Raw genomic sequence first — 25,290 nt, forward strand, 5'->3', positions numbered from 1 at the left:
AGATGTCTCTCTCTGCCTAGGTAAGAGGTCACTGCCTCGTCTGGAACGCCACAGTCTGTGACTCCTTTGCTCCTTCCCACATCCTGGGTGCTGCGGTAAATAGGAGGGTCACTGCTTCCGTAGCCGAACGAAACAAAACCTTGAAGTATCGGTACTTGGCAGTGAACTGTCTCTTCCAGCCTGTGACGTTTGGAGGGGCTGGACGAGGTTCTTGTCATCGTTGGCTGTTCGCCAGGTATCAGGTGATACCCGTGAGGGTGCTTGGTTTTCCTAATACCTTAGCTTCGCTATCGCCCGATTTAATGCTACGATCGTGCTGGCTTGCTTCTGTAGGTTCAGTTGAAGCACTTGGTGCTGCATTGATGTTTTGTGTGTGTATTTAGTATGATATACAGGTGATGATTTTAATTCAATACAGTTTCAATTGCATACACTGAATATTTATACAGCCTGGCAAACTTCCGCATAGCCAGTGAAAGTTTCATTAACTGTTTCTTATATATCGAAGCACGAATTTTGTTTAAGTGATGATTGGGAGTACGACATTGTCAAACCTCAAAAAAGTAAAATGCATCTGTCGTTTTCGTGAATCAATGCAGCGGCAATGTTCGTCTCAGTCCGACTGTGTTTTTAGCACCACAAGTTGAGGAAAAGGTTTCACCTCAGACATTTTCACATCATCTTGCCTTCTAACGGTGTGTATGCATTTAATATGATACATAGACGACATTTTAAATATAATGCCGTTTCAATTGCGTACATTGAATTTTACACTCAGTTTTATTTTCATGCTATTGTTTTTAATTATCGTTTTACGGTTTAATCGAAGGCAGTGGCTATAACTTTCGCTGCTTCTCCGATCTATACAAGTTATGTTCAACTTCAAAAAAATACACTGGCAAGAAGGCAATGTCGTTTCGAAACTGTTGGTCTTTACTTGTCAGCTCCCGTATTTAGCCACAGCCAGCTTTATGTGAATTTAAGTCGTACACGAGGGAAGGAAACCTTTAGAATTCTTTTGAAGGAAACAAGCAAACAAGGGATGTTGGTTGCGGATAGATTTTTCGCAAAAAATTTGTTCATAAAAGAATTATTAAACTAAAAACTTGGTTTTGTACTTTATTTTATATATAAAATACTCCAACTAGTTGTCATTTTTGACGGCACGGGGCCAGCTAGTAATGATATAACCTGCATAAGAGAGCGAGTGTTGTTGGAAATGTGAAGGTGCAACGAAGGTCAATATCGTTTGCATAGGACTATGTATTGTAATGGAAGAAAGAAATGCTCTCAATTTTCTACTATAATTCCATTCGCGTTTAGAATGTTGAGTGGTACTTTATTTTATCAACTAGGGAAGGATGGAAGACAAAACTGGCTTCAATAGGATTTGAATTCAGAATGTAAAGGGTCGCAACAAAACAGTGCCCTGCTTTTTAGCAGACGCTTTAATGATTTGGTTTAGTTGGTCGTTAATATGCCCAGAAGAGTGTAAGAGTTCTTACTGAACATTTGGAGTTTCAATGTGTGTGAGAGAGAGAGAGAGAGAGACAGACAGACAGACAGAGGAGATTAAAAGAGAAAAAGATTTAAATCTTCATTATACTTGAAAAAAATTGGGGTGGTCACGACTAGATTGACTTCGATCCTAAATTTGCTTGATAATGGGGCTGATTTAGGGATAAACAACAACTCTGAATCATGTGCAGCAAATAATAACAAAATAAACAGAAGCCTAAGTGATGCTTTGATTTGTTAGAAATAGTAACCAAATCTCTCAAATTACAACCAAAAATCTTAGTAAAAAGAATAACAAATCATGCGGTCACGAGGGAACTGTGACGGGAAAAATGGGATGGTCACAGTTGAAATGTCTTTGATCACAGGTTTTTCGGAACTTTAGCTTATCAATGCCCGCTGATTCTGGGATGAAAACACATAATTCTATTAATGGCCGAGGTACCTAGCAAAACATCTCACTTTTGTAAATACTATGAACACACTAAATGAATACGTGTTCAGTTATCTTGCAAAGCTGAGTTCATCTTTCCGCAACACTAACGCAGCCAGTACGAAGTCTTCAACAGTGTTCGTTGAACTGGACAGGGTGGAATTAGCCATAATTTTTTTTTTTTTCATCTAGTTAAATTTTATGTGAATTACTCGATGTAAATTCGGGTAAATTTTCAGATTAACACGCGCACGATTTTCACTAGGGTGTTAGGATTAGGGAATTGCGTCCCTAACCCTAATACCCTAACACTGTAGTGAAAATCGTGTGGGTGTTAATCTGAAAATTTACCTAAATTCGAATCAGTTTGAATACAATCCTATTTGTCATCATTCCGATTCTAGCAAAAATTATGGTCGTGACAGCTAATAAATGCCGTGTACAGTTATTATTAGAGTCATCTCCCTTGATACTTTTTTTTATTTTATTTTTCTCAATTAATAATTTCAAGAAAGACAACTTTAGGAAATTGCTTTAAATATTTTGGCGCGACATCTCTTATCATTTCGGTCGCTACGGTAATAACAGCTGAGGGAGATTCTATCCTCTTTTACTCTGTTCGTATTTCTCCATAATCTCCACGAATTTCGTTACTCCGTAGGCAATATTATTTAATATCTTTCGTAAAAAGTTGGTAAGTTCTATTTTTCGGTCATCTTGAATTCAAAATTTACTATTCTTAGTACTTAACATTCTTGTCCATACTCCGATTTGTTAAATACCATAATATATGTTTTCTTTGTTTAATGTTAATTTTTTTTGACGATATCATTTTATCTTTATTGTTTTCCTTGTAATTGGTATAATGAAAAAGGAATTATGTTTGTAACTCAAATATTAATACATAAATGTAAATCGACATTTTTTTCTGTTGACAAAATTATCACATTTATAATACGTGAAATAATAAATCTAGTCGTTTAAGTCACATGTTTTGTTGAACTGCCAGTCTAAAGTCTTTCTTTGTACAACTTTTTTAAGGACATCTATTTCTGAAGTAAACATATACAGTTTCTCGAGTACTAGACATAAAAACTATACTGTTATTGCTGTGGAGTCAAAGTAGAACAGAAAGAAAGAAAGAAAGAAAAAAAAAAAAATACGGTTGGTGGGTGGAGTTTTAAACTTTATTTTTGAACAGAATTTTACGCATAAAGACAGGCAGTATTAGTTTTATGGCATGTCTGAAGACCTATCACACTTTTATAAGTTGTAGTGTGATATTATAAGGTAAGTAGCAGAATCGTTACGTCAGACAGAATACGGTAAATTTTCAGATTAATACCCGCACGATTTTCACTACCGTGTTAGTGTTACGGTTAGGGTTTTAGGGTTAGGGAATTCCGTCCCTAACCCTAACCCTAAACACCCTAGTGAAAATTGTGCGGGTGTTGATCTGAAAATTTACCCAGAATACTTACTACTACTTAAATACAGAGGTCCCGACGCATCTACCGAACCCTAATCTATAACGAGTGTGCACTGTAAAAACTTTGCGTCGGGACCTCTATATTTAAGTAGTGCCTAATACTTTACGGTATTTGTTCAAGTATTTTATGTTTTTGGTTCAAATCCTGTCGAGGTCAACTTTGTTTTCCATCCTCCTCTGGCCAATTAGGATCTGTTCTCCCTCAAATTTCTGGCCTTGTACCTAATTTATTAAGAAACGAGATGGATTGGCGGACTTGTAAAGCGTCGAACAAAATGCTTTGCTGTATTTTTTCAGGCTCTTGATGTTTTAGGTTCAAATCCCGTCCTGGCCAACATTTCCTTTCATCCTCCTAGGGTTGATAAATGAAGTGCCAGTCAAGTTCTGTGGTTGAATATAACCGACGGTTCCCCTCTTTAGAAATTTCTAGCCTTATCTCTAAATTAGAAACAATTGCTTTATGTTTTCGACGCTTTCTTGCTAGTTCCTACTACACCAACTGGCGAACCCCTATTCCTGACGTGTGATCAGTATTGTGTAATCCTGTGTTAGAGTTTTGCTTTGCTGTGGTGATTGGTTCGTTATTTCTTGTGTTTGTGAGTCTTCTGTTTTGTAGAATATATATACTGTGAATTGTGTTATGTTGGGTAGTGAATATATTTTGTATGTGTCGTGTTATTGGCGTTATGCGATTTAGTGTCGCACAGTAATATTATTTTACTTGTACCAGGCATTTGACTACGGCCATGCTGGAGCACTGCCTTCAATGCATTTTTTTGAAAAAATTTTAACTGGGGTGGAGGGGTGAAATAAATTTTTTTTTGTATATTCGTAATCTCCGACATCTAAAATGTAGGAATACGAAAACAAATTTTTTTTTTAATGCATTTTACAAGGGGAGGTACGAAATTGCATTAGCCCCCTTTTTTTAGTTGAACAAATCGACCCCAGCGCTTATTCTATGTAAGCCTAGTATTTATTCCATCAGTCTGTTTTGCTGAACCACTAAGCTGGTTGTCAAGCGGTAATGGGGGACAAACACACACACTCACAAGACTTTGGTCAGCCTGAGGCTATAGTAAAAGGCACTTGCCCAAAGTGCCACGCAGTGGGACTGAACACAGAACTGTGTGGTTGAGAAGCAAGCTTCTTACCACACAGCCATTGTGTATAGTCTATGGTGATGTGTGTGTAGAATGGGAGTAGTCATCATCATCATTTAACGTCCGCTTTCCATGCTAGCATGGGTTGGACGATTTGACTGAAGATTGGTAAGCTAGAAGGCTGCACCAGGCTCCAATCTGATTTGGCAGAGTTTCTACAGCTGGATGCCCTTCCTAATGCCAACCATCCCAAGAGTGTAGTGGGTGCTTTTACGTGCCACTGGCACGAAGGCCAGTCAGGCGGTACTGGCAACGGCCACGCTCAAAATGGTGTATTTTACGGGCCACCTGCACAGGAGCCAGTCCAGCGGCACTGGCAATGATCTCACTCAAATGTCTTTTCACATTCCACTGGCACAAGTGCCAGTAAGGTGATGCTGGTAACGATCACGCTCAAATGGTGCTATTTACGCGTTGTTGGTATTACAGTTTTCTTCTGTTTATTTCTTGTCAGGAAGGAAAGCAATGTCCATGACCGGTTATAGGGCCTCTGAGGCTGGAAGGGAGGTGGGATGAAGATATCTTTGTAACAGAAACCTGTTCTGAATGCTTATAAGAGAGTGGACTCTGTGAAACGCTCTGCACAAGGTATTAGATGATAGTGTTAAAACTGGTCAGCTGGTTGTGTATGTAGTCAGTAGGTTACAGTGGAATTTGAACTCGGAACATAAAGAACTAGACTAAATACTGCAAGGCACCTAACCCAACATTCTTACAGTTCAGCCAATCCACTGCTCTTGATTAGTACTCTATTATCAACTCTGAAAGATGAAATACAAAGATGACCATGGTAGGAGTTGAACTTGGAATGCAGAGAACTAGATCAAATACCATAAAGAATTTTGTCCGGCAGTCTAATGACTCTGTTTTCCAGGTATCAAATATGTAAGGGTGAGTTCTGATCATGTAGAGCAGGGTTTTCACAACAGTTTTTTTTTTTATCAACTGACTCCTTTAATTACTATTTTGTTCTGATGGACCCCAATAGCTATTTCATGTTTAAAACTAGTTTTATAGATACTTCTTTCAAAATTTCTGTTTTGTTCATCAGACATTCACTTGTGTAGGTTGAACCATGTATAATGTGAGAGAAAGAAACCTAGAAATATAACTTTTTGGTTTTTCAGTGAATGACTCTGTGTTTTAAGGATTAAACTGCTTTAAGTCATAGTATGAGTGCATATATCTTTTCAGTTTTTATTTTTAATTTGTTTCTTGTTGATACAAACCAACCATTACTGACTTATTAGTGGAGGCATGTGGCCTAGTGGCTAGGATGTTGGACTCCTGGTTATAAGATTGTGGTTTCAATTCTTGGACTGGATGATGCTGTGTATTCTTGAGCAAAACACCTCATTTCACATTGTTGCAGTCCACACATCATCATCATCATCGTTTTACATCCGCTTTCCATGCTAGCATGGGTTGGGCGATTCGACTGAGGACTGGTGAACCAGATGGCTACACCAGGCTCCAATCTGATTTGGCAGAGTTTCTAAGGCTGGATGCCCTTCCTAACGCCAACCACTCTGAGAGTGTAGTGGGTGCTTTTACGTGCCACCAGCACGAAGGCCAGTCAGGCGGTACTGGCAACGGCCATGTTCAAAATGGTGTATTTTATGTGCCACCTGCACAGGAGCCAGTCCAGAGGCACTGGCAATGACCTCGCTGAGTAATCCTGTGATGGACCAGTATCCCATCCAAGTGGTAAATCTATATAAGCCACAGAAACTGGGAAACCGGCCCTTATGAGTTCATAAGGCTCAAGAAGGGGGCTTTATCCATATACTGACTTATTAATCCTGGTAACTATTTTATTAATTAACTATACAAAGGACAACATTGTCGTGAATATTTCTCTAAATATACTGACTATTGAAAGGAAAACAATTTAATTTTGGATTGTTATGTTACTCCTAAAAATATTAAGTGCTGTACTGTAAATCTTTCACTCATAGTTTACCAGTCTGAAGTAAGAAACTAAAAAATGTCCACTTCTACTGACAACAAGGATGAGTTACCTGCTGAGGAAATGCCAGGTATGTTCAGCTTTACTTGTTCATTTTTAGTTAATCTTCAGATTAAATCTGTAATATGATATATTGGATATTCTGTGTTTAAAGCTATGTAAAATGTTTTTGTTTTATGTGGTATCCATTTATTTCAGTGCTTATGAGTGTAGTTAGAGAGAAAAACTTTACCTAATAAAAGCTTTGGTGATGGGTTGTTGTGAACATTTGTGGAAAGAAAACTCCTTTGTTAATTAAAACATACTTATTAGTTGAAAATGGAGAAATATAGAATCTGACAATTTATCCCTCAGATTGTTCACAGCAGTTTTCTGTTGTTTTTTCTTCTATCTTCTAGTCTTGGATTTGCTGTTCGCATCCATTGGTAACTTGGACAAATATACATATAAAATCAGTGCTGCATAAGTTATTAAATGTAGAAGCTCCAAATTATTTGTAGCTTCTACATTGTATACGCCTGCACACACACACACCCCGGGTGTTTGGGCTAGATTTAAGTTTGCATAAAAGGAAAAGAAAACACAATATCTCATCCCAAAATAAAAGAATTTAAAAAAAAATAAGAAGATAACAACTAAATTATTGCTGGGAGATAACAGTTTACTAAAAGTATTTGCCCTCAACTTCCACCACAGCCTCATAGTGACTGCAGAATCTGGCACAGGAGTTCCTCACATGTCCCTGGGAAGATCTTTTGACACTTCTTTGATCTTGGCCACTAGCCTGGCCTTGGAGTTTCTGGCGAAGCAGTTGGTGTCTTTCTCAACCATGTCCTACACTTAGTAATCCATGGGATTACAATTGGGAAAATTAGGAGGCCTAAAATTGGGGCTGATGAAGTTGTAGAAATTCTCCAACAACCACTTCTGATTCTTTCCAGAGGTGTGGCAAGGAGCTAAATCCTGCTCCTACACATTTCCTTTTCTAGCAGCAACCCTCTCCAGCTAGGGATTGATCATAGTCTCCAGTAGCTTCACATAGCCATCTGAATTGAGCCTAAGCCCCTGTTCAAAGATGTGGGATGAATTCCAGTGTGTGGAAACAATCAGAATGCCTGCTGCATCTCTTCTGCTGGCCATGGCTTTGTAGTCTCCACTACAACTGTCCATCTCAAGTCTTACAGCATTTTCAGGGTTCACAGAATGGTGAGTAGCAGTCATCATGTTGGAATTTTGATAGCTGGGTGTGAATCATCATGACACAGGAAACTTTTCCAGCATCCAGATGATTTATATCTATACGTACCTGCATGGGAAGAAGTTTGCTTCCAAACTGCATGGTTCTGGGTTCAATCCCATTGCATGGCACCTTGGGCACGTGTCTTCTACTGTAACCTCAGGCCAACCAAAGCTTTGTGAGTGGATTTTGTAGATGGAAACTGAAAGAAGCCTGTTGTGTGTGTATATATATATATATATATATATATATATATATATATATATCATCATCATCATCATTGTTTAATGTCTGCTTTCCATGCTGGCATGGGTTGGACAGTTTAACTGAAAACTGGTAAGCCAAGAGGCTGCACCAGGCTCCAATCTGATCTGGCAAGGTTTCTACAGCTGAATGCCCTTCCTAATGCCAACCACTGCGAGAGTGTAGTGTAGTGGGTGCTTTTTATGTGCCACCGGCACGTGGGCCAGTCTGGTGGCACTGGCATTGACCATGTGTTTTTGTCCCTCACCAGTGCTGGTATGTTTGTGTTCCTGTAACTTAGAGATTTGGCAAAAGGGACCAATAGAATAAGTACCAGGCTTTAAAAAAAAATTATTAGGGTCAATTTATTTGACATAAAATTCGTCAAGGAAGTGCCCCAGCATGGCTACAGTTAAAAAAAAAACAGCTTGTACATACATGCTTAGATAGATGTATGGTTGACATTGATTGATGGAAGCTTACGGTGATATTCTAATGTTAATTGTTTTAACAATCAGGTAAATTCATAATTATGATTAAAATTCTGTTTTTTTTTTTTATATATATACAGAACATATACGAACAGAGATTGAAAAGTTGTATGGGTTTCTCCCGGAACTTAAAAAGTATTTTCAAGTTACCAAAAAGATCGGTGAAGGTATTTATAATTTTTCATGATAATTCTTAGCATTTGAAAGAACATGTGATAACAAAAAACAACAAAAAAACAAAGCAAAAAACAAACTTTGTTCCTGTTATACAAATTCTAATGAATTTCATTTAGCCATGTCTTTGAATCGTTGTACGGTGATAATTTTTAGCAAGTGGAGGTGTGATTACAGACTGGCTGTGTAATATGTTGATTAAAATAAAAAAGTGCTGATCTCTAACTGTGGAGGGAACCTGTGGAAGAGGTAGACCCAAGAAGACATGGGACAAGGTGGTGAAGCATGATCTTTGAACATTGGGCCTCACAGAGCCAATGACAAATGACCAAGACCCGTCAAGCCAAGTGGAACCATAGTCGTAGCCAATGCTGGTGTCACATAACAGGCACTCGTGTCAGTGGCACATAAAAAGGACCCATTACACTCTTGGAGTGGTTGGCGTTAGGAAGGACATACAGCCGTAGAAAGCATGCCAAATCAGATTGGAACCTGGTGCAACTCCCCATCTTACCAATTTCAGTCAAATCGTCTAACCCATGCCAGCATGGAAAGTAGATACTAAATGATGATGATGGTTATGATTATTATGAAGAAAACCAGTTTGGATGACCTGATTTATATTTATAAATGTCTCTTGTGGGGTAATACCAATAATTTCTGCCTAAACAAATCAATGATTCATTAGTAGCTGATTGAATAAAGCATTTCAATATTTTTTCTTGTCACCGGTGCCATATGTAATGCACCCATGCCAGTGCCATGAGTAAAGCACCTGTACTGGTGCCATGTGTTAAGCACCCATGCTGGCGCCACGTAAAAAACACCCAGTACCCTCTGTAAAATGGTTAGGGTAAAAACCATACCAAAACAAACAGTTGGAGCCTAATACAGTTCTCTGACTGGCAAGCTCCTGTTGAATTGTCCAACCCATGCCAGCATGGAAAATGGACATTAAATGATGATGATGTCTTCAACTGTAAACAGTTCTTGTTTAGCCATCGGACAGTTCTAATCAATGATGCCTGTGTATGAAGTGTGATTTTGTATGGTAGCAAGAAATGGGGCCTGAATATGGAAATAATTTGTTGTGGCAGATTTTCTATGGCTGGATGTCCTTCCTGTTCCCTATAGTTGGACATGTTTTCACACAAGATTGGAAACAAAGGACACTGCTTGCAAGACATTAACATCATTGTCGTCATTGTTTAATGTCTGCTTTCCATGCTGGCATGGGTTTGACGGTTTGACATGGAGCTGACTAGCAGAGAGATGTCTGGACTCCAACTGTCTGTTGTGACATGGTTTCTAAGGCTCAATGGCCCTCTTAATGTTAACCACTTAGCAGTGTGCTGGGTGCTTTTTACATGCCACTGGCATGGGTACAGTAATGCAGCATCGGCATGGGTGCTTTTTAAGTGACGCCGGCACCTGAAAGGACAAGCCTATATATGTGGAAGACAGCAATTTTACTTAGCTTGATCCATCTTACTAAGTACAGCAAATCGCCACATCTCTGGGCCCCTTGTCATTTCTTCAGCGAGGCCCAGTGTTCAAAGATTCTTTCCCACTACTTCGTCTCACAGCTTCCTGGGTCTACCCCTTCCACAGGTAACATTTGTTTATAACTATCATTTGATATCAAAACAAGGAGATACAAACACACACACACACACACACAAGATTTGTAGAAAATCTGCCTCGACAATTTCCATTTGACCCAAGTGATTATGGAAAAGTGGATGCTAAATGATGATGATGATCCATCTCTCATCTACTTGACATCACTTAATCCTGAAGATCTTAAGAGAAAAAAAGAAAGACGTTAAGAACATAAGGATAATCTATCATCTCACATGAGAAATTAATAAATGTTGCCTTAATTATTTATTGTTGATACATAAATAGGGATATCACTTCATTTTCTTTAAACCTAATTTAATATAATGAGTAAATAAATTTTCAATTACAGGTACTTTCAGTTCTGTTTTCCAAGCAAAATTACGCGAGTACCCCAAAGTGAGTAGGCTGTTTGCTCTGAAACACATCATTCCCACTAGCCATCCAATGAGAATTGAAACTGAACTAAAATGCCTTCAGGAACTAGGGTAATATGATATTTTATTTAAATTGAATATTTTCATGTTTTTAAGTAAAAGATGAGCTCCTCAATGAGACAAATTCACAACTTGGTTTCATTTTGTTTTTCAAGTAGCCTAAATGTCGTTTGATCTCAACAGCATTTTTTGTTCCTCAGTAAGAAGTAATTATTTTTGTTTCTACTGCCAACTTCAACCAGGCTCAATTGTCTCACTCTTATCACCTATATTGTATCTGGCTTTTTATGTATATTCTAGATTTATCTAGTTCTGTGGTTTGCACTAATGTTCTTGGGTAATAATGGTGCCTGAGATAGGTGGTACCAGTCTAAACATTACAATATTTTATTTTTCCCTTCTTGGTTCTAGCTTAAAAACTTCCTGGGGTTGATTATTTGCCTGTTATCTCTCTGGGGGTCAATAAAATATCTAATATATTCTCTCTGATTTACTTGAATAGTGTTCTAACAAAACATTTCTTTTACTTAAATAATGATTTAGTATAAAGATGAACTGGTTTAGTAGTCTTTGTAAGGTTACTTGCTCTGTTAGAAACAACTGTCAAATCTTCCTCTTGTACTTCCTCTACAGCAAAACATTTGTTTCTTTCTCTCTGTCTGACTATAACCTTTCATTATTTGATACAAGATCACCTCCTCCAGTGCCCTCTCCCCTCTTGAAAGTTTTTTTTTTTTGTCTTGCAAGTTCTTGGGGACCCTGTCAGTGCAGGTGCCACTTAAATGCACCCAGTCCATACTGTAAAGTGGTTGGTGTTCGGAAGGGCATCCAGCTGTAAAAACCTTGCCAAAACAGTTACAGAAGTCTGGTGCTGAAACCGTCCCACTCATGCTAGCATGGAAGGCAGACACTAAACGATGATGATGATCACTGTTGACCATTAAAAAATGGACCTATTAGATATTGTAGTTCTAGATCACTGGTTCTCAACCATTTTTTTCCTATGGATCTTTTTGATTCCTATTTTGTTCTACTGGACCCCCATTGACATTTGTTGGTTAAAAAAATTCCCATTATATATTTATAATTAAATGCTATGAATTGTATAACAAGTATAGTTGAAATATTTTGTGCGTTGTAGAAATATAACCGATTTATTGCACATAATTCTTAACAATAACATCTTATATGGACCCATAAGGGGGTCCAGATTGACTCATTTGACTAGTGGAAGAAACTTTCCCAAGGTGCTGCACAGTAGGGCTGAACACATGTGCTTGCAAAGTGAGCTTCTTAAGCAAATACTTATGACTGTGCCCAGAAAAGTATATCACTTTCCCCGTGGGGAATTGAAACGTGGTCTGCTGTATGACAGACGCGGATACTTACCACTATTCAACTGAAGATTTGATAAAATTACCTGGTCTCTTTATATCTAACTATGAAATCAATATTTTGTAGTTGAAAGGCAGTGAGCCGGCTGAATTGCTACTGTGCTGGAAAAAATATTTAGCAGTATTTCTTCCAACTTATGCTCTGAGTTCAAATGCTGCTGGGATCAGCTTTGCCTTTCATCCTTCCGGGGTCGATCGACTTAGTCCCTCCCCGAAAATTACTAGCCTTGTGCCAGAATTTGAATCTAATATTTCTTGGTTGAGAAATACTTGACAACACAAATGATGTAATTAAGAAATTTTCTTCCATGGACACGTAAAAAGCACTATCCGAATGTGATCAAATCAGGGCCGCCTGACTGGCTCCTGTGCCAGTGGCATGTAAAAAGCACCCACTACACTCTCGGAGTGGTTGGCATTAGGAAGAGCATCCAGCTGTAGAAACAGTGCCAGATCAGATTGGAGCCTGGTGCAGCCGCTGGCTTTCCAGACCTCAATCAAACCATCCGACCCATGCCAGCATGGAAAATGGACGTTAAACAATGATGGTGATGAGACAAAGAGAAAGTCTACAAAAAGATATCTAAGATTGTTTTTTTTTCTTTGTAGTTTTTCTCAATTGTTTTGTAATTCTTGGCATTTGTCCCATTCTCTATTTCAGTGGCAAAAACAATGTTATGGGTGTGGAGCTGTGTCTTCGAAATAAGGACCATATTGTGATTGGAATGCCATATTTCTACCATGACAAACTTCAGGTAACTACCACTGGTTGATGATTTTTTTTTTGCTGTTACTATAACTCTAATAGTTCTAAATACTGCCAAAAAACTTTTCCGTGTTGGCATGAGTTGGACAGAATTTGTTGAGGTGGGTTTTCTTTGGCTGGATCTTCCTGTTACCAATCCTCTACTGTTTCCAAGCAGGGTAATATTTCCCAATGGCCAGATATGTTTCAAGATAAGGTTACACACACACACACATCATACATATACGACAGGCTTCTTTCAGTTTTTGTCTACCAGATCCATCCTCAAGACTTTGGCTGACCTAGCACCATAGTGGAAGACACTTGCCCAAGTTGCTATGTGGTGGGACTGATCCTGAAACCCTGTGGTTGGGGAGCAAACATATCCACACAGCCACGCCAGGGCCTATTAGACTTAAAATCTGGGAGTTGATTGAAACTACAACATCACCCTCTCTCTATAAAAACTGTCAAGGTCTCTGTGTGTTAAATCATTATTTTTCTATTTTTTATGAAAATTGTGATTCGACAGAATTAGTAGAGCAGTCGATAAAATGCTTTGTGAAGGCACATAGCTTTGTGATTAGAGTATTTGGTTTAATTCCTGGTGGCATGGCACATTGTGTCCTTGGGCATGACACTTGATTTCACCTTACTCCTGTCCACTCAGCTGGCAAAATTGAGTTGTACCTGTAATTGAAAAGGGCCTGTTTTGCCATATTCTGTGTCATGCTGAATCTCTCTGAGAACTACATTAAGGGTATGCATATATATGCATACCCACAGATGTGGAGTACTCAGTCACTTGCATGTTAATTTCATGAGCAGGCTGTTCCATTGGTCAGATCAACTGGAAAACTCATCATTGTAATCGACAGACTACCTGTCAGATAAAATGCTTTGTGATATTGAGTTATGTATCTTTCCATCTTGAGACAACTGCGCTGGTATGGTCATGTATTGTGAATGAATGAGGACAGCTGTGTGAAAAATGTCACACCCTAGCAGTTGAGGGAACCTGTGGAAGAGGCAGACCCAGGAAGACTTGGGATGAGGTGATGAAGCACGACTTTTGAACATTAGGCCTTACCGAGGCAATGACTACTGACCGAGACCTTTGGAGATGTGCTGTGCTTGAGAAGACCCAGCAAGCCAAGTGAGACCATAAACCTGTGGCCTTTGCCAGTGGGTGTAACCAGCCCACTTATGAGTACCCCTCATTCATTGGACAATAAACTTTGTTTCGAAGACCTGTTGTGACAAGTGAAATCAAAATCAAAATTGCTGACGTGGCCGATGACAGTATCACCTGATTGGCACTCGTGCCAGTGGAACGTTAAAAGCACCATCCGAGTGTGATTTTTGCCAGGGTCGCTGATTGGCTCCCGTGCTGGTGGTACGTAAAAAACACCACTCAAGCATGTTCGTTGCCAGCGTTGCTTAACTGGCACATGTGCCGGTGGCATGTGAAAAAGCAACATTCGAGCGTGGTCATTGCCAGTGCCGCTGGACTGGCCCTCGTGCCAGTGGCATGTAAAAGCATCCACTACACTCTCAGAGTGGTTGATATTTGGAAGGGCATCCAGCTATAAATACTTTGCCAGATCAGATTGGAGCCTGGTGCAGCCTTCTGGCTTACCAGTCCTCTGTCAAACCGTCCAACCCACGCCAACATGGAAAGTGGATGTTAAGCGACAACGATGACGATGATGATGAGGAATTAAAATTCTATAGGTGTTTACTTTGCTTTTAATGTTCAGGTATCAATAAAATAAGCACCAGTTAAGTACTGGGTTGAATTAGGCTGGAACTTGTTAATTTTCCATTCCTCATTGTTTTATTTATTTACTTATTTGTTAACCATTTAATGGATTCCATAATTTAATGTTAATGTAATACTAATCTTTAATGGGTTTCCATATTATTTCCAGGATTGTTTGACATCTTTAACTCCTAAAGAAATCCAATGCTATATGAAAAATTTATTAATTGCTTTAAGTCATGTTCATGAATATGATATTATCCACCGTGATGTGAAACCCAGCAATTTCTTGTTTAACCGTAAAACACAACAGTGAGTAAATGTTTCCCTTTTCCTACAAGACCCATTAAGGGGGTGAGCTGGCAGAATTGTTAGCATGCCAGGCAAAATGCTTAGCAGCATTTGTCTCTATGTTCTGAGTTCAAATTCAACTGAGGTCAACTTTGCCTTTCATCCTTTCAGGGTTGGTGTAAAATGTACCAGTTGAACACTGGGGTCGATGTAAACGTCTTGGACCCTTTCCCAAAACTGCTAGCCTTGTGCCAAAATCTGAAACCATTATTATTATTATTATTAATAATTGATCATACTGGCACAAGTCCCATTATCTGCTTTAGCATGGTTTCTATAGCTGGATGTTCTCAATGTTGTTGGCATTCCGTCGCTTACAACGTCGAGGGTTCCAGTTGATCCGATCAACGGAACAGCCTGCTCGTGAAATTAACGTGCAAGTGGCTGAGCACTCCACAGACACGTGTACCCTTAACGTAGTTCTCGGAGATATTCAGCGTGACACAGTGTGACAAGGCTGACCCTTTGAATTACAGGCACAACAGAAACAGGATGTAAGAGTGAGAGAAAGCTGTGGTGAAAGAGTACAGCAGGGTTCGCCACCATCCCCTGCCAGAGCCTCGTGGAGCTTTAGGTGTTTTCACTCAATAAACACTCACAACGCCCGATCTGGGAATTGAAACCGCGATCCTATGACCGCGAGTCCGCTGCCCTAACCACTGGGCCATTGCGCCTCCACTGTTCTTAATACCAACCATTTTATAAGAGTGTATTGGGTGTTTTTTTTTTTTTGTGGCAAGTACTCAGGCTCTTACAAATACTTAGGGAATCCCCTTGAAGTAGTCAATAGCTTCTGTTACCTAGGTTACCTGATTAACAGTAGCAGAAAGCGGTCTGAAAGCATAGTCCGAACAAGAACATAATGGGAAAAGTTTAAGGAGTTTATTACTTCTGTTGGTAACAAGCATTGAAAAATGAGCATAAAATTAAGATGATAATTATGATGTGGACTGTATTTCATACTTTGCCTGTACTTCTGTTGTTGAAGATGTTATTTCTTATGTTTTAGGTTCTCGTTAGTGGATTTTGGTCTTGCTCACAAAGCACCTTTACCTTTGAAGGAAAATAAACTCAAATCTGATATACCCTCTCATCATTACTTTCCAGTCAGACGAAATTTGAAAAGTACATCAAAGGTAAATTTCCTTTTTATTTTCTATTTCCTATTTTCCATTTATTGTCTTGGTAGAGATAATTTCTTTTATTCTTACAGTTAGGCAGTGTCTATGACACTTTACAGGGCCTCCAGGAATGGTGAGAGAGAGAGAGAGAGAAGGTATCCTCAGACTGGAGATTGGCCAAAATTCTTGCAATAAAGTGCACTCCATTCTCACTGGCACTCTGTTGGTTGTCACAATGTGGGTTCCAGCTGATCCAATCAATGGAACAGCCTGTTCACGAAACTAATGCACAAGTGGCTGAGCACTCCACAGACACATGTAGCCTTAATATAGTTCTCGGGGAGATTTAGTGTGAGGCAGAGCATGACAAGGCCGACCCAGCTGAGTGGACTGGAGCAATGAGAAATAAAGTGTCTTGCTCAAGGACACAACGTGCTGCCAAATATCAAACTCATGACCTTATAATTGTAAGCTGAATACTCTAACCACGAAGCCATGTACCTTCACTGGACTCCATTAATGACATTGAAGGTGTGAGGTGGTCATGTTTAAATCGGGCGACAGTTTATGTCAGTTGCTCATGTAAGTCATGATGAGAATTGAACTTATAAAGTTCCAATCTGTTACCCTAGATTGGTACTTTTTCTGATGGAATCCTCCACCTCAAAATAGAGGAAAGGTAAAAATTGATCTTGGAGGATTAGACATCAGAACATAGAAATTTGGAACAAATACTACAAGGCATTCTATCTGATACTCCAAAGACTCTGTTATTTTTATTTTCTGCAGCTCTAAAAATTATTTTGTGTTGTGGGAAATAATTTGTTTGTAGAATACCTGCTAAATCCTGTGTTAACTCCTTAATTATATGTTCAGAGATCTCTAATTAAATGAAGTTCATACGTCTTCAAACAACAATATATATCAGTGGTATGTTTTAAAAAAGAGGAAACAAAGTCATGTGATGCATTTTGTCTAGTATGAGGCTTTTAACTAATAATTTTTAACAGCCACATAAAGCTTCAGATTTGACTTTATTTTACTGACCTCAGAAAAATCTAAGCTGAAAACTTTGTGAGACAAAACTGAATACTGGAGGATATTTAGACTGACTTTCTGTCTTTTCTGCTATGAAACTTTTTACTTTATTCATAATAGGATAGGCAGAAACAGTAGGGTATCAAAGTAAATATTGGGTTGTCTGGAAAGTTTGTGCCGATTTATAGTAGCTTACCTTTCGACTTATTTGCCATGAAAACACCTCAGTTCTGGGAAGAGGGTATTTTCAAGTTAAAGGAAAGATGGAAACGCATTGTGCAACAAAATGGTTCATATTTGGTTGATTAAAAATGTAATGGCAAGTATTTGTTGACCTTTTTATTTCCTTTAAAAATCGGCACAAACTTTCCGGACAACCCAATACTTAACTCCATTCATGATTCAAGTTCATATTGTAAATGTTACAGTATTATGATAGATTCAGTCAAATTCTCAATAAATTTGTGGCTTTGTGACAATATAAAAAAACATTTTATGTGCTACTTTTTTTTACCTTATTTAACAGCATGGTTTGAAAAGTATTCCAACAAGTGATAAATGTGGTCAAAGGACTGCCAAGAATTCCACTGTATTTTCTACCCAGTCTCCTCAACAGCGATTGCTCATAAAACAGGCTGCAGTTAAAGTCAATCACAATGTTGCATCATCAAATCAACACAGTGGCATCTCAGCTGCTCATACTTGTCGATGTTTTGGAAAACCCATGATCTGTCATATTTGTTCAGAGAGGTAAATAGAAAAGGGTAAAGCCTTCTTTTGTTTGGTCAGTTAGTCATTTTACTTACATTTTTTCCATGTTTGCATCGGATGGACAGAACCTTATTTCAAGATGGCATTTTACAACTTCAGTATTCTTCCTGCTATCAACTCTTACTTGTTTCTCGAGTAAGGAGTTCTTTTAGTTCTCTTAAGGTTTTTGAAAGCGCTGAGTGACTGGTTGTAGTGTCAACAGAGAATGTAAACATCACATCACCTTTTTGCTTATGTTGTGATAAGTGCAGACATGGAATGTCAACATTATCACACACACACACACACACACAAAAAAAACATACATACATACATGCACAGGTTTACACACATACATAATGGGCTTTTATACAGTTTTCATTTAACAGATCCACTCACAAGGCATTGGTTGGCCTCAAGTTATATGAATCATTTTCATTTAAGATCTGCCTTCCATGCTGGCATGGGTTGGACGGTTTGACAGGAACTGGCCAGGCAGAAGCCTGCACCAGACTTCTGTATTTGTTTTGGCATGGTTGTTACGGCTGGATGCCTTTCCTAACACCAACCACCCCACAAAGTAAACTAGTCTGGTGGTCACAAGAATTTGAAGTTTCTACTCATAAATTAGTGCAGAACATCAAAGTAGACTGAGGCATGTAGAATTAAAGTTCCCTATTACACTGAACCGCAAAAGAAACGCGATTTTTTTCAAATGTCATTTTTATATGGTAAATTCTGAAAATTTATTTCGATGATGTAAATATTCCAAGACATGCTGGTTTATGGCTGGTACCCAAATTGCAGGTCACCTTTCAGTTTTCCCTGAAATGAGACGCCAAAACGCATCTCTGCTGAATGCTGTGGGTGACAATCGCAAACAATTGTCATGGAAACCAAAATGCATGTGAATCTCGTGGAAGTTATGGGTATGAAAATCAACTTGAACCATGTTCCTAGCAATCGTAATTTGGATGCATCAGGTATGACCTGATTGTCAGCAGTGCAGAGAGAACAAGCTATCGGCTGATTGCAAGCAGAGCAGCATGCCCTGGTTGTTGCGAAAGCTTATAATTTCCATATCAGCACCATCTATTGCCTGCAACAGCGATACAACAGCACCGACAGCACTGCAGACATGCCTTCAGAGGGCACCCCTGGGTGACCATGCCGTGGTTGGCTCTCGGCCCGGATTTGAACCCAATCAAACACCTGTGGGATGAAATCCAGGGATTGTGGAACCAGGTGGTCCCAAAGCCGACAACTCATGTGGAACTGGAGGCAGCTTTCCTCAGGGTATGGGCACAGGTGCCAATGGCTTTTGTGAACCGCCTCATGCACTCCATATACTGACGGTGTATGGCCATTTTGAACACCCAGGGAGGGCATACACGGTATTGAACATATCACGCCCTACAATCTCGATGTGTTGGATCCACCCACTACTAGAACATATAACAACGACCCATAGAAACTGACTTTATCAGATTTATCAAAATTAAAACATAATGAAATTAAAACATATTTCACAGTCACACACGCCTCGCGTTTCTTTTGCGGTTCAGTGTATATACACACTTTGAAATGTTCTGGGTATAAACACCTGATATATATTTCTGGCAGCCCATTTTTATTTTGTACATACTTCTACTTTGTAATATAAATTCTTATTTGAAACGTATTATTTTACAGAGGAAATCAGATTGCACCCCGGGCTGGCACTCCTGGTTTTCGTTCTCCAGAAGTCTTGATGAAATATCCTTTCCAAACTACAAGTAAGTCCCAAGATTTTTACTTCCTAATTTTTATCAGCTCAAATTTTTAAGATTTTGCTTGATTTATTGGGTCTGATGGGAGTGGAGTTGTTGTTAGTGTCTCTTATTAATTGGTATGAGAAATTAAGCCTGTCAGGTCCATCTAGACATGCTACACATACACACACACACACACAAATTTGAAAAATCATTGCAATACAGTAGTATCCCTTTCCAGCCAAATAAAACACTGTAAAAGTAGAATTATAAATAAGAAATAGTGGTATGACAAGGCACCAATGTTTGCTGGAAATAACAGTCGATAATGACAAAATGCTATGTAAAGCTTCACTGAAATACATTTCAGTGAAGCTTCACTGAAATACATTTCAGTGAAGCTTTACATAGTGTCGTATTGCTATCGACTGCTATTTCCAGCAAACATTGGTGCTGTGTCATACCACTATTTCTTATATGTAGCTCGAAACGGCAAAGACTTTCCGTATTCCCGAGCGTCATACTAATACATCCTTTTGTTATTTACACCACCTGTCCTCGTCTGTTGTTGTTTTTTCGTATATTCTCCTATATATATATATGTATATGTATGTATGTATGTATGTATGTATATATATGGCCATCGTGCCGGTGGCACGTAAAAAGCACCCACTACACTCTCGGAGTGGTTGGCGTTAGGAAGGGCATCCAGCTGTAGAAACTCTGCCAGATCAGATTGGAGTCTGGTGCAGCCATCCGGTTCACCAGTCCTCAGTCAAATCGTCCAACCCATGCTAGCATGGAAAGCGGACATTAAATGATGATAATGATACACACACACACATAACATGGCAGGCTTGTTTCAGTTTCCATCTATCAAATCCTGTCCCAAGGGTTTGGTCAGCTTGTGGCTATAGTATAAGTCACCTTCCCAGGGTACCATGCAGTGGAACTGAGCCCAAAACAATATGCTTAAAGTAAGAAGCAACAGAACAGTTCCCCTGCAATGCAAAACTGATGTAGTATTCAAACACAATTCTACATCCCCACAAGGACAATTATTAGCTGAGAAATAGATAAATTAAAAATGAAGCAAATGAGAATATGTGACAAAATCATGAAATTGAGATAAGTTGTTGTCAACATGACAGCTATGCACTTATATTATAACTAACAGATGTGACAGAATAACGAAACTACAAGCAAGTCTCAGGATTTTTACTTCCTATTTTTCTCAGCTCAAGTTTTTAAGTTTTTGCTTAATCTATCGGATCTGATGGGAGTGGAGTTGTTGTTAGTATCTCTTATTAATTGGTGTGAGAAGTAAAGCCTGTAGTTTTGTCAGGCTCATCTAGACTAAGATAAGTTTAATGATGTTGAGTTTAATGTTGTTATTGTTTACATTTGAACATTTCCAGATTCGTGATTGGAAAGAAAACTGTCCAAGATGTTAAAAGTATCGATCTCACTAGTTTTAAAGCACTTGTGAAAGCCATAGATACAGTTCCTTCCTCCAGATCAACACAACAACAACAACAACAACAATAATAATAATAATAATAATAATAATTCTTTCTAATTTTGGCATAAAACCAGTAATTTTGAGGGAGTGGGTAGTCATTTACATGTACCCCAGTGTTCAACTGGTTCTTTATTTTATCAACCCTGAAAGAATGAAAGGCAAAGTTGCCCTTCATGGGATTTGAGCTCAGAACATAAAAAGCCAGAAAGAATGCTGCTAAGCAATTTTGCCTGGTGCGCTAATGATCCTGCCAGCTTGCTGTCATTGACCCTTTAGCATTTAGACCTGCCATATCTGGCCAAAATGTTCTATTTGTTTTATGTTCAAACTGGCCTAAATCCAGTCTCTTACATCTACCCTATAATGTCATAATAGAAGTAAACAGTCCCATAATTGAAATCTCAAAGCTACAAGATTATGCAGGATTAATTCAAAACAATCATCATCATCATCATCATCATTTAGCGTCCGCTTTCCATGCTAGCATGGGTTGGACGATTTGACTGAGGACTGGTGGACCATGAGGCGACGCCAGGCTCCAATCTGATTTGGCGGAGTTTCTACAGCTGGATGCCCTTCCTAACACTAACTACTCCAAGAGTGTAGTGGGTGCTTTTACGTGCCACCGGCACGAGGGCCAGTTAGGCAGGTACTGGCGATGGCCACGCTCTAAATAGTGTATTTTATGTGTCACCTGCACAGGAGCCAGTCCATCGGCACTGACAACGATAAGCAATGCTAAAGGGTTAAAAAAAAAATGCAAAAGATAAAAGAAACCCCACCAAAACTACACCCTGAGTATGATATTAGACTTTCAGCAGTAGTCCTAGTTACATTTATTGATATCTTTCATTGGTTTGAAGATTTGAACTGTATCTCTTCATGATACACTGTAGTAAAAGTTAAATGTCTTTGGCAGGACCCAGTGGATAAAATGTATTGTTGACCAATCTCCACTAATGACACTTAGCCATCTGATCTTTATAATTTAAATATTATTCTTACTATTTCAATAATAACTAAGATTTCTGATTGATATATATTTTTTTCCAATTATCAGGTGTGGACATTTGGTCTGCAGGTGTCATCTTCCTTTCATTGTTAAGTGGCCGCTATCCATTCTTTAAAGCTAATGATGATCTCACTGCTTTAGCTCAGATTATTACATTGATGGGAAGTGATGCAGTGAAAAAAACTGCTAAGAAAATTGGTAAGAAACTTTTGTCATTAAAAAAAAAAAAAGAATTACAAAGAAGTGCCGATGTCTTACTGTGGAGGGAACTTTTGGAAAAGGTAGACCCAGGAAAACATGGGACGAGGTGGTGAAGCTTGATCTTTGAATGTTGGGTCTCATGGAGGTGATGACAAGTGACTGAGACCTTTAGCAGTATGCTGTGCTTGAGAAGACTCAAGCCAAGTGAAATTGTAGTCGTGGTTGATACTGGTGTCACGTAACTGGCACCTGTGCCAGTGGTATGTAAAAAGCACCTATTACACTCTTGGAGTGGTTAGCATTAGGAAAGACATTCAGCTGTAAAAACCATGCCAAATCAGACTGGAACTTGGTGCAGCTCTCTGACTTACCAGTTCCAGGCAAACCATTTCAGCCATGCCAGCATGAAGAGTAAACATTAAATGATGATGACGATGACGAATCATGTTAAGGTGGTTAAATGATGATGATGACAAATCACGTTAATTAAGGTGATGAGCAGGCAGAATTGTTAGCTTGTTAGGAAAAATGCTTAGCAGCATTTTTTCTTACTCTTTACATTCTGAGTTCATATACCACTGAGATCAGAGTCAATAAAATAAAGTACTAACGAAGTACTGGGGTTTATGTAATCGACTTGACCCATGCAGCGGCCTGGTGCCCTGTTCAGGGGGATTGTTGGTGATCTTGGTCACTCATACACGATGGAAACCAAGTAACTGGCCTTATGAGTCCTTGGGCTTTACCAAAAATATAAAAAATAGAAATAAAAAAGAACCCAGTTAATTACACATAATCAATTAATGTCAAGAAATTCAATACCTTTATGAACAAGGAGCTGGGCTACTAATCAGATAGCCACACATTCAAACCTTATTGGTACAGATGTTATATTGGCTGTATGCAAGGTACATTATTATTATGGCTCGGGAATAATACCCAGCGACACCTACCTTATGTAAACTTAAGAGTAAAGTGGGTATTTACATATTTGATGCAGTATGCCAGGTAATTAAAAGCTATAATTTTAATGATGGAGAACACTTCTCTTCAAAATTACTAATTCTTGTCAAAAAGGGTAGAGGAATCAACCAGGAAATTTTACTTTCTTGGTTGTCTCTAATTAAATATGGAATGCACAGTAATAATAATAATAATAATAATAATAATGGTGGCCAGCTGGCAGAATCGTTAGCACGCCGGGCGAAATGCTTAGCGGCATTTTGTCTGCCGTTACATTCTGAGTTCAAATTCCACAGAGGTTGACTTTGCCTTTCATACTTTCGGGGTCGATTAAATAAGTACCAGTTACGCACTGAGGTCGATGTAATCGACTTTATCCCTTTGTCTGTCCTTGTTTGTCTCCTCTGTGTTTAGCCCCATTTGGGCAGTAAAGAAACAAATAATAATAATAATAATAATGGTTTCTAGTTTTAGTACTGGGGAGGGGCAAGTCAATTTCCTTGATCCCAGTACTTGATCCCAAAAGGATGAAAAGCAAAGTCAACCTTGACAGAATTTGAGCTCAGAACATAAAGACAGACAAAGCAGTATGCTGATGGTTCTGCCAGCTTTCCACCTTATTAATAAAGGTTTCAAATTTACACTGCCTCGTTAACAATAATATTGGTTTCAAATTTTGGAACAAAGCCAGCAATTTCTGGGTAGGGTTAAGTCGATTACATTAACCCCCAGTGCTTAACTGGTACCTATTTTATTGACCCTGAAAGGATGAATGACAAAGTCAACCTCTGTGGAATTTGAACTCAGAATGTTAAGATGGATGAAATGTCACTAAGCACTTTGCCCAGTTTACTAAAGGTTCTGCCAGTTTGCCACCTTATGTATGGCTGATATCAGCGTTACGTAATTGGCACTCGTGTTGGTGGCATGTAAAAATCACCCTTTGAACATTGGGTGATATGTCGTGCTTTAGAAGTACCGTCAAGCCAACTGAAATCATAGTCATGGCGACTTCAATCATTTGAATCAGTTATTTAGATTGCTTGATGTGATTGTTATTACAACAGTGTTTGCCTGCTCAGAAAAAAAAAAAAAAAATGGTAAGTGATTCAGAGCAATTGGAGAAAATGTGACCATCATATTGGTGGCACATAAAAAGTACCTTTCGAACTTTGGGCCTCACGGAGGCTGCGACTAGTGACCAAGACCATGGGTAATATGCCATGCTTCAGAAGACTTGTCAAGCCAAGTGAGATTGCAGTCATGGCTGATACTGGTGTTTCATAATTGGTACCCATGCTGGTGGCATGTAAAAAGTACCCACTATGTTCTTGGAGTGGTTGGCATTAGGAAAGGCATCCAGCTGAAGAAAACATGCCAAATCAAACTGGAACCTGGTGCAGGTTCCCAGCTTAACACTTTTCTGTCAAGTCATCCAACCCATGCCAGCATGGAAAACTGACATGAAATGATGATGATGGTTCATTTAGCAATAACCATGGTGTTCTATGGAAGATGTCTAATAAATTTTGTATTTTTTTTTGTCATTCAGGTAAAGAGTTGCTCTGTTTACCATATACACCATCTATAAATTTCAAAGACCTTTGCACCAAATTACGTTCATCTGACTTGAATGACAAGAACAAGAACAACAACACCAACTTACGCCGTGATATACCTTCAGAAAATTTCATTGATTTGGTTGGCAACAATGCATTCGATTTGTTGAGCAAAATGTTGGACTTGAACCCAGAAACTCGGATAAAGGCAGAAGATGCATTAAAGCATCCATATTTTGAAACACATTTTAAGGAAAATAATAAAGCACAAAAACCAATAAAAAATAATATAAACAAGCATTTATTTTCTAAATAAAAACCAATGACGAATGTCTAAAATGATATTT

The 25,290-nt window shown here is 38.7% G+C and overlaps 1 protein-coding gene across 4 annotated transcripts; it reads left to right on the forward strand.

Moving 5' to 3' along the window:
- The first annotated feature begins 2 nt into the window (after positions 1–2).
- On the forward strand, positions 3–25,290 carry LOC106879986 (cell division cycle 7-related protein kinase). Of its 4 annotated transcripts, none has more exons than XM_089350259.1 (11): positions 3–695; positions 6,562–6,642; positions 8,624–8,710; positions 10,690–10,825; positions 12,830–12,923; positions 14,845–14,987; positions 16,036–16,162; positions 17,712–17,935; positions 19,628–19,710; positions 22,269–22,418; positions 24,937–25,290. In XM_089350259.1, exons 2-11 carry the CDS (start codon positions 6,591–6,593, stop codon positions 25,257–25,259), a joined length of 1,419 nt encoding a protein of 472 aa, XP_089206385.1. In that variant the 5' UTR covers positions 3–695; positions 6,562–6,590; the 3' UTR covers positions 25,260–25,290. The 4 variants fall into 4 exon arrangements, with proteins under 4 accessions (XP_089206385.1, XP_052822081.2, XP_089206396.1 ...); XM_052966121.2 differs by lacking the exon at positions 3–695 and adding an exon at positions 2,454–2,645; XM_089350248.1 differs by lacking the exon at positions 3–695 and adding an exon at positions 2,948–3,241.

The sequence above is a fragment of the Octopus bimaculoides genome, chromosome 1, assembly GCF_046866305.1.
Source record: "Octopus bimaculoides isolate indiv1 chromosome 1, ASM4686630v1, whole genome shotgun sequence".
Taxonomy (NCBI): domain Eukaryota; kingdom Metazoa; phylum Mollusca; class Cephalopoda; order Octopoda; family Octopodidae; genus Octopus; species Octopus bimaculoides.

Coding starts and splice junctions, on each gene's coding strand:
- LOC106879986 (XM_089350259.1), top strand. CDS start 6,591: ATGTCCACTTCTACTGACAACAAGGATGAGTTACCTGCTGAGGAAATG. Junction 12,924..14,844: donor TCTACCATGACAAACTTCAG/GTAACTACCACT, acceptor TATTATTTCCAG/GATTGTTTGACATCTTTAAC. Junction 16,163..17,711: donor ATTTGAAAAGTACATCAAAG/GTAAATTTCCTT, acceptor CTTATTTAACAG/CATGGTTTGAAAAGTATTCC.